The sequence below is a fragment of the Protopterus annectens genome, chromosome 7.part0 (genome assembly GCF_019279795.1).
Source record: "Protopterus annectens isolate FY-2018-M chromosome 7.part0, PAN1.0, whole genome shotgun sequence".
Lineage (NCBI taxonomy): Eukaryota > Metazoa > Chordata > Ceratodontiformes > Protopteridae > Protopterus > Protopterus annectens.
In genome coordinates, this window is record NC_056739.1 from 44178151 (window position 1) to 44197104 (window position 18954).

General features: G+C 40.5%; 1 protein-coding gene across 1 annotated transcript in view; it reads right to left on the bottom strand.

The window, feature by feature from the left end:
* LOC122806230 (copine-8-like) overlaps window positions 1–18954 on the bottom strand; it is a 4689459-nt gene that overhangs the window by 1582736 nt on the left and 3087769 nt on the right. Inside the window, exon 13 of the mRNA XM_044076480.1 lies at window positions 2231–2284. Within this exon, the coding sequence (XP_043932415.1) occupies window positions 2231–2284 (54 nt within the window). The remainder of the gene's footprint in view (window positions 1–2230; window positions 2285–18954) is intronic.

Genomic DNA, 18954 nt, shown 5'->3' on the forward strand with positions numbered 1-18954 from the left:
TAGTATTGCATAATTTGTGATATTACAGCAAAACAAGAGGCGATAATAGTATTGCATAATTTGTGATATTACAGCAAAACAAGAGGCGATAATAGTATTGCATAATTTGTGATATTACAGCAAAACAAGAGGCGATAATCATATTGTATAATTTGTGATATTACAGAAAATCAAGAGGCGATTATCGTATTGTATAATTTGTGATTTTACACCAAAACAAGAGGCGATAATAGTATTGTATAATTTGTGATATTACAGCAAAACAAGAGGCGATAATAGTATTGTATAATTTGTGATATTACAGCAACACAAGCGGCGATAATAGTATTGTATAATTAGTAATATTACAGCAAAACAAGAGGCGATAATAGTATTGCATAATTTGTGATATTACAGCAAAACAAGAGGCAATAATAGTATTGTATAATTTGTGATATTACTGCAAAACAAGAGGTAATAATAGTATTGTGTAATTTGTGATATTACTGCAAAACAAGAGGCGATAATAGTATTGTATAATTTGTGATATTACAGCAAAACAAGAGGCGATAATAGTATTGTATAATTTGTGATATTACAGCAAAACAAGAGGTGATAATAGTATTGTATAATTTGTGATATTACAGCAACACAAGCGGTAATAGTACTGTATAATTTGTGATATTACAGCAAAACAAGAGGCAATAATAGTATTCTACAATTTGTAATATTACAGCAAAACAAGAGGCGATAATAGTATTGTATAATTTGTGATATTACAGCAAAACAAGCGGCGATAATAGTATTGTATAACTTGTGATGTTACAGCAAAAGAAGAGGCGATAATAGTATTGTATAATTTGTGATATTACAGCAACACAAGCGGCGGTAATAGTACTGTATAATTTGTGATATTACAGCAAAACAAGAGGCGATAATAGTATTGTATAATTTGTGATATTACAACACAAGAGGCGGTAATAGTATTGTACAATTTGTGATATTACAACACAAGCGGCGGTATAATTTGTGATCTTTATTTGCTTCTTTTTACTTGTTGATTTCCTCATTCCACAGCTAGATTCCATTCTGGATATGACCACGGTGTGATCGCCAGTTTGTGACTGTATTTGGGTATGAACCCCAGGTTATAAATATATGTATGAATTACATTTCCCTTTGAGCAGTTGTATAGCTGAGCTCAAAACAGGGACAGTGCTACCATTCCTGCATTTAATGATGACACTAATGTTTCAGAGGTGATTCTAGACCATTAAGCATTAATGAGGACAGGCAGGAAATGAGTACCTTGACAGGTCACTCTCCCTTGGTCAGAAGTATAAGCAGCACTACAGTTTTAGTTAGTTCAACAGAGATGTCTTACTCTCACATAGGATATAGACTGCAATGGCTGAAACTATGCATTTTTGTTAGAGTGTGTCCTCTCTGGACTTCTGCTGTGGAAGACAAAATATCAAAACTACTGTACTACCCAACAATGGTTCCAACAGTTCATGGACCAATGAAATCAATGCAGCAAGATCAACCAGATTGGTGGGGAAGGGGTGTTTTTGTCTACTCCTCAAGACAGATTCCTAAATTCAATTTACAAGTGCAGAACATAGTTGGAGAGGCTTGCAAATGAAGTGATATGTCCCATTATTAGGACTTTGAGAGAGAAACTGAGACTGAAATGATGCAGCAAACACAACAACATTCAAAAATTACAAGAGTGGTAGTTATTGCAGCAGTAAACGAAGTGTTAATTTGAAGAAAAACTAATTACTAGGGCTAAACTAAGTGAAACTAGAAAGAGAATTTCCCATATGCAAATCTGCATCCCAAACTTGAATAAAGGAATGTGAAACAGTTAAAAATCAGCTGTTTCCTCCGGGTTGACAGTTGGAGTTGTTGTGCTACTTCAAAGCCTACTGAAAGAGATCATGGAACCTGCAGCATTCATGCAGCAAGTGTGGGGTAGCCATATGTTGAGGATGTGAATGGAATTACTGCATGATGGGACAGAAATACTATAGCAGAACAAAAACAAAGAGCAGTCTTCATTGTGATGACTCCAGCAATCCACAACAAAACTTTCATCTCACAGAAGTGAATGGTCAGATAAAGGTAACAACATAAAACAATTTTGTTATGGTGCTGTTACTTCTTTCAATATACATAGTTATTAACATCAAATTAGCAGAAGAGGATAACATGACAAACACCTCATTCACTTAACAGCAATACTCACTGTTCCAGAATTAACATATTTCTTCTTTTTCAGACGCTTCTTGGTGTTGACTACCTGTGAAGGAAAATGGTAAGGTTAATGTGGAATTTCCACAAAAGAAATTCAATACCCTGCAAGTCTCTGCCATCTTTAGTGCCATAATGAATACACAGCCCTTAACATATAGCACCTTACTTTTACATCATTTCCAAAAAATGCCATGTTTAGCGTTGCCCCTTCAAATATACTGCTTTCTTATTTCCAACTTCCTATCACATGTACAGCTCTTTGGTGCGTCCTAGTGTGTCTTCTGAGTATGACATTCAGTACTGCTCCATTTCTTACATCACTGCATACATCTTAATGTAGGTTCATAGGTATGCACTATGCTGATAACCAGTGGGACCTTTGTAAACTTAGCCATGCATCCCAAATCTCTGATGAGTCTTGGTACCTTTAGTAAGTGTAAACAGGACTTTGGGAGATGAAGCATTTACAAGGAGGGGCCTGGAACATAAACCATTACTGCTAAATGTAGCTTAGAATTTTCTAAATTTTGCACATATTAACCAAAGTACCTATATGGGAAATGTCTTCAATAAAAACTAAAACCTAATTTATTAGTTAGCCAACAGAGAGGTAAAACAAAATGCATACAAAAGAATTAAGCAAAAATATCTGACCAAGAGAACAATTAAAAACCGATGATGAAAAGGATAGAATCAGCTGTAGTAAAACAGAGAATGTATCACACTCTGTTATACACTTATTTTATTTCTATTTGTTGACCGGGATAATCCAACCGGCCAAAGTTTCTTTTTAGCTGAGGCCTCGGAGAAAAGCTCCATGTTTACATATTAAAAACATAAAACATTAGAAACAGCATGTAATTACAATTTTTTAAACTATACAAAGTGGGTTGCAGAAAAACAAAAATTTTCCAAAAACATACATAGGCATGAACAAAACAAACGAACTGAATAGCATATATATATATATATATATATATATATATATATATATATGTGTGTGGGCAGAAATTCATATGTTGCCTACATACAAGTAGAAAACAGAATGGTTATAAGAATACAGATTAGAGTGATGAGGTGGTATGATTATCCAGGTACAGAGCAGGAGCACAGCCAAACGCTGGACAGGTATTGTCTGAAGCTGGCTTTAAAGGATATCTGTCAGTATGTTATTCCACTGTTTGGTGACATAACTTGAGTAAAGTGAGCTGTCAAATATGGTTCTGGATTTATAAGAAATGAGGAGACATTTATTTCCAGAGTTCCCTTGTAGGTGAGAAGTGCAGGAGAATGTTGTTTAAAGGAGGACAATTTGGGGGTTTATAAATTAGGTTGTGTGCAGTAGTTAGTTGTGCATAGGCGAGATATTGTGAAAGCTCAATCCAGTGTAATTGTTTACTGGCAACACGGTGATGTGTTTTGGATGAAAGTTAATTGTGGATTTCATGGTCTTGTTATAACAGTGCCAGTTTCTTCATACATGCAGAGTTTAGATTAGTAAGAATGGGAGCTGCATAAAGAAGTGTTGGGAGAAGATAGGATGACCCAATGTTTTTTCTAGCCAATTCTGAGAGATATGTCCCACTAACTAAGCTGGACAAGGAGATGGTTGCATTTTGCTGCCTGTCAGGAGCCAGAATCCTCCACATAACACAAGCACTCAGGTCACTCCAGAACAAGTACAAATATGACTCTGTCATTGTCCATGTTGGTGTGAATGACCTGAGACGTACCTCCCTGGACTACATGAAGAGAGACATGGAAGAGCTCTCTGATCATGTAGCCTATGCTGGTATGACCCTGACCCTGAGTAGCATCCTGCCCTCACCAAGAATGATGCCACAGTATAAAGAAAAAAATGATCAATTTCCACAATTGGCTAAGTTTTTGGTGTCATTCAAAGGGGATCCAGTATCTGTCCACCTGGGATGACATGCTTGACAAGCCACATTGCTTCGCAAGAGATGGCTTGCACCTGTCACCCTTAGGCTTTCGAATACTGGCCAAGGCTCCTGCCACCCCCATAGTGCCATTTTTAGGCAAAGCTCAAAAGACAAACCCACCACCATAAATAGCACAAGTAACCAAAAACTGAAGGTAATGCTACTCAATGCCAGAAGTCTAAATCTCAAAATGCATGCACTTGAGGCACTCCTCAGTATGGAGAACATTGACATCTGTGCAGTAACAGAAACCTGGTTTAAGGCTCCTGAGAGCACCCCAGCACTACAAGGCTATAACTCGTACCATACCTTTCAGCCACAGAACCAGGACCGAAACACAAAAGGCAGGAGTGTATCCATATTCAACAAGGATACCCACACCTCCAGGTTAGTGGCACAGCACAATGCATCAGAGATCATCCATGTGCAACTAACAATGGGCAAAACTGCAATCCAAATTGTAGCTTGCTACAGATCACCCACCATGACCCAGGACCCCCATTCCGCATTTCTGGAGACACTGTGAAATATGAAGGTCCTACCAAACACCCTAATACTGGGTGATTTCAAGTACCCAAACATAAAATGGGAGGACTACTCAAGTACTAACTCCCTTGCCCAACGCTTCCTATAATTTATAAACTCAAATACCCTAGATCAACTAGTCAACACCCCCACCAGATGGAACAACATAATGGACCTGGTGATCACCAACATGGGAGACCGGTGTTCCACACTGGAGGTCAACCCCTTCCTGGTTAGATCAGACCATAGACTAATCACTCTGGATATCCACATTCCACCCCTAACTCCAATCAAGGAAACCACTGTGAAAAACTTTTTAAAAGCAGACTTCACATTACTTAAGACCAAGGTGGAAAGGTTCACAGCACCCATGCTAAAGGACAATGCTGTCCAAGCTGCTGAAACCTTTACAAAGGCACTCTATGAGCATTTGCAGGAATGCATGGATCATGCTATCCCAAGTAAAACCAAGAATCACTCCTCCAATAAAAGGAAACCAGTCTGGTGGACCCCTGCCATAAACATGCTATACAACAGAAGGAGGAAACTAGTACAGAAAAGAGTAAAATCCCAAGAAGGAAAGACATCCCTGATCAGTATCAGCAAGAAACTACGATCCCTCATTAAATCATCCAAGGCTAGTTTCGAAAGAAAAATTGCCAATGACTCCAAAGATAACCACAAATCATTCTTTAGCTATGTCAAGCACCTAAGTGGAAACTCTCAGATCTACTCTGAGTTAGTGCAGAATGGCAGAAAATACACTGAACCGACTGATATTGCCAACATTCTGGCAGACAGGTTTAGTGCAAACTTCACCCCCTCTCACCCCCTATAGGGCCGATAACCATACCAGAAGAATCACCAACACACAGGTTAAAACAGCCCTATCCAAAGCCAAAAACACAGCTTCAATGGGACCGGACAGTGTCCAAGGCTGTGTCTTACAAGAGCTCCAAAATGAACTAAACACACTGTTCAAACTCAACCTCTCTACAGGCTATGTACCCACAGAATGGCACACAGCAACAGTTATCCCACTCCACAAAGGTGGAGCCACAACGGACCCTGGGAACTATCGCCCTATAAGCCTGACTAGCCTGGGCTGCAAGGCTATGGAGCGCATCATCATGGAAATCATTAACAGAGACTTTGGGAACCTCCAAACCTTGGACTCTACCCACTTTGGCTTTGTTAAGGGCAGATCATGCCTCCTAAACCTGGTGGACTTCTTTGAGATGGTTACCAAGGCATTAGACGAGGGAAAGGAGGTTTTTCCAGCCTTGAGCAGTTTTTTTGATTTATTTTTTTGTTCAGCTGCTTTGTCGACTTTTGATTTTTTTTTACTGTCTTGTTTAAGCTGCAGCCAGGCATCACTACTATGGTATATAGCACCCCAAAATGACTGCTGTGGTATAGGAGTAACTCAACTACCATGGACTACAGTCTGATGTCACTACCATGGAAGAAGTAAATCCTATCATCAACATGTTGCATGTCTATCTTGATATCACTACTGTGCTACAAATGTAACCTGATATCAGTAATCTGATGCAATGTAACCTGATATCAGTAATCTGATGCATATGAAGCCTTATGTCACCACTATGCTACACATGTAATTTGACACCATTAACATGCTGTACATATAGTATGTCACTATCATGGCACAAGTTAGCCTGGCATTACTGGCATAATGCATATGTAGCCAACATTACTACCATAGTACAAATCTAGCCTATTATCACTACTATGATGTAAACATAATCTGATGTCACACCAATGTTATCACTAACATGTGTACATAGCCTAATATCACTACCATAGTACAGATCTAGCCTATTATCACTACTATGATGCAAACATAATCTGATGTCACAACAATGTTATCACTAACATGATGTGTACACAGCCTAATATCACTACCATAGTACAAATCTAGCCTGGTAATGAAAATATTATGCAAGCATAGTATACCATCACTGCTGTGGCAAGTATGCAGCCAGATTTCACTATCCTGATGCATAAATAGCTTGATGCCATAACAATGGTATCACTAACATGATGAATGCATGGCCTAATTTCACTACCATATTACATATGTAGTCTGATACCACTAACATGATGCACACGTACTGTGATGTTAGTGCTGTGGTATAAATGTAGCCTGATACCACTTACATGATGCACATATACTGTGACGTTAGTGCTCTGCTACAAATGTAGCCTCATACCACTAACATGATGCACATGTACTGCGACATTAGTGCTGTGGTACAAATGTAGCCTGATACCCCTAAAATGACACACAAATACTGCGATGTTAGTGCAGTGGTGCAAATGGAGCCTTATACCACTAACATGATGCACATGTACTATGATGTTAGTGCTGCGGTACAAATGTAGCGTGATACCACTAACATGATGCACATGTACTGTGACATTATTGCTATGGTACAAATATAGCTTGCTATCACTAACTTGATGCGCATGTACTGTGATGTTAGTGCTGTGCTACAAATGTAGCCTGATACCACTAATATGATGCACACGTACTGTGACATTAGTGCTGTGGTACAAATGTAGCCTGATACCACATGGTGCACATGTACAGTGACATTATTACTATAGTACAAATATAGCATGCTACCACTAACATGATGGACATGTAGTGTCCCATTAGTGCTGTGGTACAAATGTAGCCTGATACTACTAGCATGACACACATATTTTGATGTTAGTGCTGTGGTACAAATGTAGCATGATACCACTAACATGATGTATATGTAGTGTGATGTTAGTGCTGTGGTACAAATGTAGCCTGATGCCACTAATTTGATGCACATGTACTGTCATACAAATGTAGTCTAATACCATTAACATGATGCACATGTACTGTGACGTTAGTGCTGTGGTACAAATGTAGCCTGATGCCACTAACAGGATGCGCATGTACTATGACATTAGTGCTGTGGTACAAATGTAGCAGGATACCACTAACATGATGCACATGTACTGTAATGTTAGTGCTGTGGTGCAAATGTAGCTTGATACCACTAAAATGATGCACATGTTCTGTGGTACAAATGTAGCCTGATACCACTAACATGATGCACATGTACTGTGACATTAGTGCTGTGGTACAAATGTAGCCTCATGTATACAGACAATCCTCTCCTCCTACCACCCAACACTACAACCTGCAAGAGATGCACATACATAGCCAAACTGGAAGCAAAGTTCTCTGGCCAAGATTGTGCTAGACAGTCAAGAGGAGAAGGTTAACACCTGCATTACACCTCAAGCAACTCATAGCCCTTCAAAACCAACACCATCAACACCCACACATAGCAACACTAAACCCACATATGCGGAGGCACTTAACATTAACCTGCCCAAGCAACAAGGACCTCCGAAGCTGAAACGCAAACAAACACCAGTCACAACCAAAGTGACACATAGCTGACAACACCAGTGTGCCACCCAACAACAGCCCCTAAGGCAAGACAATGTACCCAACACTTTAGTCATAGGTGAAGCTATAGTCAGGCACACTGATGTCCCACTCACCAGGCTGAGCAAGGAGAAAATTACAGTCAGCTGCCTGTTGGGTGCCAGGATCCGCCACATAATGCATGCACTCAAGTCACTCCACAACAACTACAAATACGACTCTGTCATTGTCCATGCTGGAGTGAATGACTTGAGACGTACCTCCCTGGACTACATGAAAATAGACATGGAAGAGCTCTTCGATCATGTGACCTAGGCAGGTATGACCCTAGCCCTGAGTAGCATCCTGCCTTCACCCAGAATGATACCACAGTATAAAAACAAAATGATTGACTTCAACAATTGGCTAAGCTTCTGGTGTTATTCAAAGGAGATCCAGTATTTGTCTGCCTGGGAAGACATGATCGACAAACCATGATACTTTGCCAGAGATGGCCTGCACCTGTCACCCCTAGGATTCAGGTTACTGGCTAAAGCTCTTGCCACCCCTATAGTGCCTTTTTTAGGCAAGGTTAAAAGTATAAAACCACCACCGTAACAGATACAAGCATGCAAAATCTGAAGGTAATGCTAGTCAATGCTAGAAGTCTAAACCTCAAAATGCACTCTCTCGAAGCACTCCTAAAAATGGAGAACATCGATATCTGTGCAGTAACTGAGACCTGGTTCAAGGCTCCAGAGAGCACCCCTGCAATACCAGGCTACAATTCTTACCACACTTTTTGGCCACAAAACCAAGACCGAAACACTAAAGGTGGAGGAGTGTCCATATTCACCAAGGATATTTACACTTCCAGGCTACTTGCCCAACACAATGCATCTGAAATTCTCCAGGTGCAACTAACACTGGATAAGACTGCAATCCAAAGTGTAGCTTACTACAGATCCCCCACCATGCCATAAGATTCTCACTACACCTTTCTAAACATACTGGAAAATTTTAAGATACAACCAAACACCCTAATACTGGGTGATTTCAACTACAACTGCCATTAACTGGAAAAATTACTCAGATACCAACTGTTTTTCCCAACGGTTCTTGGAATTCATAAATTCCAACACCCTGGATCAACTAATCCATTGTCCCACCAGGGGCTCCAATATCCTAGACCTGGTCATTACCAACATGGGAGATAGATGCTCCACACCAGTGGTCACCCCCTCATTGGTCAGGTCTGACCATAAGCAAATCACCTTTGAAACCCACATCCCATCCCCACCCCCCAGTAAGGAAACCTCCTTAAAAAACTTCTCCAAAGCCAACTTCATGCTACTGAAGTCAGAAGTGACAAACTTCACAACACCCACGCAGATGGGATCTGGAAGTTTTACTGCAGAATCCTACACTAAGGCACTGTACGAGCACATCCACTTGTGCATGAATCGTGCCATCCCAAATAGAATCAAGGTGGTCTTCTCCAAAAAAAGGAAGTCATAAACAAACTATACAACAGAAGGAAGAAACTGTTGCAGAAAAGCGGAAAATCCCAGGATGCAAAAAACTCACTCACCAGCCTCAGTAAGAAGCTGAGATCCCTCATAAAATCCTCAAAAGCTAGTTACGAAAATAAAATCGCCAAAGGTTCCAAACACAACCACAAGGCATTCTATAGTTATGTCAATAATCTAAATGGCAATGCTCATATCTGCTCTGAGCTACAACAGAATGGCATTAAATATACTGATCCCAAGGTTATTGCCAATATCCTGGCAGATCGATTTAGTGCCAACTTCACCCCCCCTCTCACCCCCTAAAGGGCCCATCTCAATACCAAAAATTGCCAAATTCCGGTAATCACTGCCACACAAGTAGAAACCGCACTCTCAAACGCTAAGAATACAGCATCCATGGGACCAGATGACATCCCACGCTGCGTACTACATAAACTACAAAATGAACTGGCACCTCACCTAAGTGTCATGTTTAATCATAGCCTCACCTCAGGCTTCATGCCCATTGAGTGGCTCACAGCTACAAATATCCCTCTCCACAAGGTACGATCCGCCCTGGATCCCAGGAACTACCATCCCATCAGTCTGTCAAGCCTGATCTGCAAGGGCATGGAACGCATTATCATGGAACTTATAAACAAAGACATTGGCAACCTTCAAACACTGGACCGCACCCAGTTTGGGTTTGTGAAGGGCCGATCTTGTCTCCAGAATCTGATTGACTTCTTCAAATCAGTCTCCAGAGCTGTGGACGAGGGTAATTCGGTCCACACAGCCTATCTGGACCTTGCCAAGGCCTTCGATACCATCCCCCACTCTGGAATCATAGATGAACTTACTAAACTGGGCATAAAACCCTATGTCACTCGATGGGTTGCCAACTGGCTTACTGACAGAACCCAGACTGTAAAAGTAGCCGACTCCAAATCCAGCTCCAGACAAGTGACAAGTGGAGTACTTCATGGTTCAGTCCTGGGACCACTCTTGTTTGGCATTTACTTCTCTGATGTACAGGCCAACACTAAGGGACTCTGGCTAACAAAGTTTGCAGATGACTACAAACTGGGAGCCATTATTGAATCCCCAAATGATGTGGATATTCCACAAAAGGGCCTTACAGAAACAGATGCCTGGTGCCAGAGCCATGGGCTCAAGCTTAATGCCAAGAAATGTATAGTTATCCCCATTGGAAAAAAACATGTACCCATGAATTACCACATAGGTGGCAGGACACTAAACATCGAAAGTATGATGAGAGACCTAGGGACACAGGTGGACAGTGGTCTCACTTTCAATAACCACATCGCCACAACCGTCAGGAAATCCTTCTATGTGGCACACCTCATCACTAAGGGCTTTTCATCCAGAAAAAAGGAGGTCATTGTCCCACTGTACTCATCCTTCATTAGACCCAGTATAGAGTATAATGCCCCATTTGGTATGTACCTCACAAGATATCTGTGACAGCTGGAAAGGCCACAGAAATAACTCACTAAAACAATCACAGGCCTAAAGCAGATGCCATATGCTGACCAACTAAAAAAACTCCAGCTATACTCTGTGGCATATTGTCTACTCAGAGGTGACCTCTGATTAACATAAAAAGCCATGTCAAACCCTGAGCTGTTGGACATGCTCCACTTAAAGAAATCCCAATCCATCAGAGTCACATGCTCCAGGGATCTAAACCTTGTCATCACAATGAACAAAACATGCTGGAGGGATAGGTTCCTGACCCAGAGACTCTCCATACTCTGGAATAGACTACCCATACATGTCAAGCAGAGCGCCTCATTGGCCCTCTTCAAAAGGAACATTGATGATTGTATGGAAGATAGGAAATTCACCCCAGGGATCATGTCAGTCGCCCTGCTAGACAGGGGTCCAGAGAAGTATTGTGGGAAGAAATATCCAGGGGATTGTTATAGCTAGGCTTGCATAGGCCCTAGGGATGATAGCCTAGTACCAAACTATGAACTTACCACTAACATGATGCACATGTACTATGATGTTAGTGCTGTGGTACAAATGTAGCTTGATACCACTAACATCATGTACATGTACTGTGATGTTGATGCTGTGGTACAAATGTAGCCTGATACCACTAATATGATGCACATGTACTGTGACGTTAGTGCTGTGGAACAAATGTAGCTTGATACCACTAACATCATTTATATGTACATGTGATGTTAGTGCTGTGGTACAAATGTAGTCTGGTACCACTAACATGATGCACATGTACTGTGATGTTAGTGCTGTGGTACAAATGTAGCCTGATACCACTAACATGATGCACATGTACTGTGATGTTAGTGCTGTAGTACAAATGTAGCCTGATACCACTAACATGATGCACATGTACTGTGATGTTAGTGCTATGGTACAATTGCAGCCTGATACCACTAATATGATGCACATATAATGCAAAATGAAAAATGTTGTATAGTCCCAACCTGAAGGAGCTTCCCTTAGTCTGTTGTCTGTGTTTACTTTTGCTCGGGCCATCCACAAGCCTCTGGATTGCGCCCTCCCCCACCACCACCGCCTTCGGTTCTGAAGCAATTTTCAGCTAAAACTCAAATCAGCCCCTGGGAAATATCAACGTGTAAACACAAGCCTTCCAGTAGAATTAATTATTAGGTGAATGTCATTGAATTTGTTTTTAACAATTTTCTCTTACTTTGTGACCATCTTTGTGAGGTGATCACAGCTGCATTGAGCTCCATTCCGCTTCTAACTTGAACAGCTTTAATGAAGTTGGCCACTCAGTAGGAATATACTCTACTAATCCACCCTCCTTACCATAGCTGGGTGGAATTTTTAGTTAAAGCATACTCCCCATTCTATGGTTCCAACTTCCCACTCCCTCTTAGGGAAGCTAACCACAGGTTAATTATTATTGCATCTTACCTTACCTTATCTTTAGGCTAAGCTAACTTCTTGCTCAGTCAATTTCTTGCTGTTACTAATAGGTTTCTGTAGGAACATACTCTACTAATTGTACAACTTCCTTGTTCCCTCTGTATTCAGACAGGTGAGGTCCAGAGTCTAAGGTTAAAACTATTCCAAAACAAGCATTTAGTTCAGTCCCAATTCCATTAGCTCTACTCACCCTTAAAGAGCTTGCTACAACATTTGGTTTCTGTAAGCTGAAAAGCTATAAGATAGTATATTGTCTTAGTTACATTTCTTGGCTCCTGATTGTTTTTTTTTTTCTTTTCTATTTGGAATCCCTCCTGCTGGTGTTGCTCTGCAACCAGTTCTAACCACCCAATCTCAGTGATAATTGCTACCCCCCTTCCCTGAGCCATTCTTATAGGTGGCTATATCAATACCCATTCATTTGGAAGCCATCTTTAAAATGTAGTATAGTCCCAACCTGAAGGAGCTTCCCTTAGTCTGCTGTCTGTGCCCACTGTAGGTTTTCTTATATGCATATGCCTTTTTAGCATTGTCTTTTTGCTGTCATAATTTACAGGGATTTTTATGCTGGTTTATATTAGTGCTACATTTATTATTGCTATTTAGAGTGTATAGTCTGACAAAACTGTGATGCTTTTTTTTTTTTACTGCTCATTGTATATGTAGAGCTTGGTAATTACTCCATTGTGTATATGCTTGCTTACATATCTAAACTTACTTAGGAAGCTAGACTGGCTTCATAAAAAATCCCTTTTTGATATCTGCTTCACTTTAGTTGCATTTAGTATTAATAAGCAAAAACATACATTTGTTGTTTGTTTTGTACACAAACAGCAGAAATACAGCATTTGTTACAAATTCTAGCCAATATCTTACCTAACTACAGTTCTAATTGGTATTGGTTAGCAGAAACATACCTGCTATCAGTAAGGAGAAACATACAGTTTGTTTATCTGGTATCTTGTATTTGAAAGCTGAAACAGTATTTGTTACCTACCTACAGTTTCCATTGTATTAGTTAGCAGAAACATATAGTAAAGGAGTGACATACTGTTTATTTGGTATCTGAAAAGCAGAAACAGTGTTGGTTGCAAACTCTAATCTGCATCTCAACTAAATACAGTTCTAACTGGTTTTGTAAACAGAAGCATACTTGGTATTTGTAAGCAGAAACATACAGTTGTTTATTTATATGGTATTTGAAAAGCAGAAACACAGCATTTGTTACACATTCTAGCCAGTATCTTACCTATCTATGGTGCTATTTTAACATGTTAGACTTAGTACTTTGTTTAGATGTGTCTGTAATGATCTGCCTAGGCACTGCTTTCTGTTATTTGTGATTCTTTACTCTTTCCTGGACATTTATCTATGTACCTACTCAGTGTACCATTTCTTGTACCAGCTCTCTGTCTTCTGATAATCCTTCCCTCACTCTCTGATAACCTCTACTCTCCTAATTGTCTCCATTTCTCCTAGAACTGTACTACTCACTTTCTGCTCACACTCTCTTTTTTTTCTCTTTTTGCAGTTTGCTTGGGCCATCCACAAGCCTCGATATTGCACCCCCACCCCACCACACCTTCGGTTCTGAAGCAATTTTCAGCTAAAGCTCAAATCAGCCCTGGGAAATATCAACTTGTAAACACAAGCCTTCCAGTAGAATTAATTATTAGGTGAATGTCATTGAATTTGTTTTTAACAATTTTCTCTTACTTTGTGACCATCTTTGTGAGGTGAGCACAGCTGCATTGAGCTCCATTCAGCTTCTAACATGAAGAGCTCTAATGAAGTTGGCCACCCGGTAGGAACATCCTTTACTAATCCACCCTCCTTACCATAGCTGGGTGGAATTTTTAGTTAAAGCATACTCCCCATTCTATAGTTCCAACTTTCCACTGCCTCCTAGGGAAGCTAACCACAGATTAATTATTATTGCATCTTACCTTATCTTTAGGCTAAGCTACCTTCTTGCTCAGTCAATCTCTTGCTGTTACTGATAGGTTTCTGCAGCTTTCGGTTCTCCTACTCTAGCCCACTATGTTCGCCCTGTTCTAGCCTGCTCCATTCACACTTCAGGCTCACTCCACTCCCCTGCCTGCCCCTAAATCTCACCCGCCCCCAGTGCTCCTACACTTATAGCCCCACCCCCTCCACAACAGCCTACTGCAATCCCTCAGTCATCAGATCCACTCCCACACCACACCCTACACCTCACAACAACCTCCTCTGTACACCCCTCCCACACCATGCAAGGCGTACTAGGACTACTACTACTACCTCTCACCTCTCTAGCTTACACTACATCCATACAATCTAACATACCAACAAACACTACATAACACATAACACACACCCACACAACCTCACACAAATATAGTAATATGCTCCACACTATTTAACAACAACTCATTTCTCTACAAAGACAAAACAGCAACCATACTACCTCAGAAAAGTTTAACAGTACCCAAAAAGCACATAGATATAGCCTATGCCATAAAACTCACACTATTCCTTAGAAAATGGCTAATAATCTCAGGGGACATACACCCCATCTGAGGTCCAAGCAACCCAGCCCTATCCCAGAAACACAAGTCAGACCTACTTATTATCAATATAAACACACATAGCATATCCAACAAACTACATGACTTTCACACATTTATATCCCACTACTCCCCAGACATACTAACAGTTAAGAGACCTGGATAAAATCTCCCACACAAAATGAAGAAATTCTTCCCCCAGGCTATAACATCCTAAGGCAAGATAGAAGTACCAAAAGGGGAGGTGAAGTTGCATTCTTATTTAAAAATACAGTCAACCTCAAACCACTAAAACCCCCACTTCCCAAATTCCAGAATGCAGAGACATTAGGCTACGTTACCTCCCTTAAAAATACAGAGAGAATCAATATCCTCTGTAGTTATATTCCTCCATGAAATAACTCACCTGAAATAGAAGCGATACTACAATGGGACGCAATCAACCTACCCCAGGAAACCATCCTGCTATCAACATCCTATGTAGTTATATTCCTCCAGGAAATAACTCACCTAAAATAGAACCGATACTACCATGGACAACAATCAACCTACCCCAGGAAACCATCCTGCTATCAACATCCTCTATAGTTATATTCCTCCAGGAAATAACTCACCTAAAATAGAAGCAATACTACCATGGACCGCAATCAACCTGCCCCAACAAACCATCCTGCTATCAACATCCTCTGTAGTTATATTCCTCCATGAAATAACTCACCTAAAATAGAAGCGATACTACCATGGACCGCAATCAACCTGCCCCAAGAAACCATCCTGCTATCAACATCCTATGTAGTTATATTCCTCCATGAAATAACTCACCTAATATAGTAGAGATACTACAATGGGCCGCAATCAACCTACCCAAGAAACTATCCTGCTATGAACATCCTCTGTAGTTATATTCCTCCAGGAAATAACTCATCTAAAATAGAAGCAATACTACAATGGGCCACAATCAACCTACCCCAAGAAATCATCCTGCTATCAACATCCTCTGTAGTTATATTCCTCCATGAAATAACTCACCTATAATAGAAGAGATACTACCATGGACCACAATCAACCTACCCTGAGAAACCATCCTGCTATCAACATCCTCTGTAGTTATATTCCTCCATGAAATAACTCACCTAAAATAGAAGCGATACTACCATGAACCACAATCAATCTACCCAGAGAATCCATCCTGATATCAACATCCTCTGCAGTTATATTCCTCCAGGAAATAACTCACCTAAAATAGAAGCGATACTGCCATGGACCACAATCAACCTACCCCAGGAAACCATCCTGCTATCAACATCCTCTGTAGTTATATTCCTCCAGGAAATAACTCACCTGAAATAGAAGCGATACTACAATGGGCCGCAATCAACCTACCCCAGGAAACCATCCTGCTATCAATATCCTCTGTAGTTATATTCCTCCAGGAAATACCTCACCTATAATAGAAGAGATACTACAATGGGCCGCAAACAACCTACCCCAAGATACCATCCTGCTATCAACATCCTCTGTAGTTATATTCCTCCATGAAATAACTCACCTAAAATAGAAGCGATACTACAATGGGCCGCAATCAACCTACACCAAGAAACCATCCTGCTATCAACATCCTCTGTAGTTATATTCCTCCAGGAAATACCTCACCTATAATAGAAGAGATACTACAATGGGCCACAATCAACCTACCCCAAGAAACCATTCTGCTATCAACATCCTCTGTAGTTATATTCCTCCAGGAAATACCTCACCTAAAATAGAAGCGATACTACAATGTGCCGCAATCAACCTACCCCAAGAAACCATCTTGCTATCAACATCCTCTGTAGTTATATTCCTCCAGGAAATACCTAACCTTTAATAGAAGAGATACTACAATGGATCGCAATCAACCTACCCCAAGAAACCATCCTATCAACATCCTCTTTAGTTATATTCCTCCATGAAATAACTCACCTAAAATAGAAGCGATACTACAATGGGCCGCAATCAACCTACCCCAAGAAACCATCCTGCTATCAACATCTTCTGTAGTTATATTCCTCCATGAAATAACTCACCTAAAATAGAAGCGATACTACAATGGGCCACAATCAACCTACCCCAAGAAACCATGCTGCTATCAACATCCTCTGTAGTTATATTCCTCCAGGAAATACCTCACCTATAATAGAAGAGATACTACAATAGGCCACAATCAACCTACCCCAAGAAACCATCCTGCTATCAACATCCTCTGTAGTTATATTCCTCCATGAAATAACTCACCTAAAATAGAAGCGATACTACAATGGGCCGCAATCAACCTACCCCAAGAAACCATCCTGCTATCAACATCCTCTGTAGTTATATTCCTCCATGAAATAACTCACCTAAAATAGAAGCGATACTACAATGGGCGCAATCAACCTACCCCAAGAAACCATCCTGCTATCAACATCCTCTGTAGTTATATTCCTCCATGAAATAACTCACCTAAAATAGAAGCGATACTACAATGGGCAATCAACCTACCCCAAGAAACCATCCTGCTATCAACATCCTCTGTAGTTATATTCCTCCATGAAATAACTCACCTAAAATAGAAGCGATACTACAATGGGCCGCAATCAACCTACCCCAAGAAACCATCCTGCTATCAACATCCTCTGTAGTTATATTCCTCCATGAAATAACTCACCTAAAATAGAAGCGATACTACAATGGGCCACAATCAACCTACCCCAAGAAACCATCCTGCTATCAACATCCTCTGTAGTTATATTCCTCCATGAAATAACTCACCTAAAATAGAAGCGATACTACAATGGGCCACAATCAACCTACCCCAAGAAACCATCCTGCTATCAACATCCTCTGTAGTTATATTCCTCCATGAAATAACTCACCTAAAATAGAAGCGATACTACAATGGGCCGCAATCAACCTACCCCAAGAAACCATCCTGCTATCAACATCCTCTGTAGTTATATTCCTCCATGAAATAACTCACCTAAAATAGAAGCGATACTACAATGGGCCGCAATCAACCTACCCCAAGAAACCATCCTGCTATCAACATCCTCTGTAGTTATATTCCTCCATGAAATAACTCACCTAAAATAGAAGCGATACTACAATGGGCCACAATCAACCTACCCCAAGAAACCATCCTGCTATCAACATCCTCTGTAGTTATATTCCTCCATGAAATAACTCACCTAAAATAGAAGCGATACTACAATGGGCCGCAATCAACCTACCCCAAGAAACCATCCTGCTATCAACATCCTCTGTAGTTATATTCCTCCATGAAATAACTCACCTAAAATAGAAGCGATACTACAATGGGCCGCAATCAACCTACCCCAAGAAACCATCCTGCTAGGCGACCTAAACTTAGACTGGCTAGCCTGCAACTCCAACGACCCCTCAAACCATATTAACTTATTTGGATTCTCGCAACTAATCCAAGAACCCACCAGAGCTGACAAAAACTCCAATAGAACCACCATTCTAGATTGGAAACTAGTTAATATCCCCACAGAAAATTATCATAGGGGCTGCTTACCTGATACATTGAGTGACCATTGCCCCACATTCCTCCTTCATAAACAGGCAAAATACCCAAACCCATGCTATTCAAGGAGAATAGGGACAAGCGCAAAGTCAATCCACAAACTCTTAACAGTATGTTCCAGCAACAGGACTGGAATCCACTAAAAACTCTACCTTTAGACCAGGCAGTTGAGTTTTTTAATACTACTTTTATGAATGTACTAAATACACTAGCTCCCATCAGGAAACTCAGGACTAAAGTTAACTAT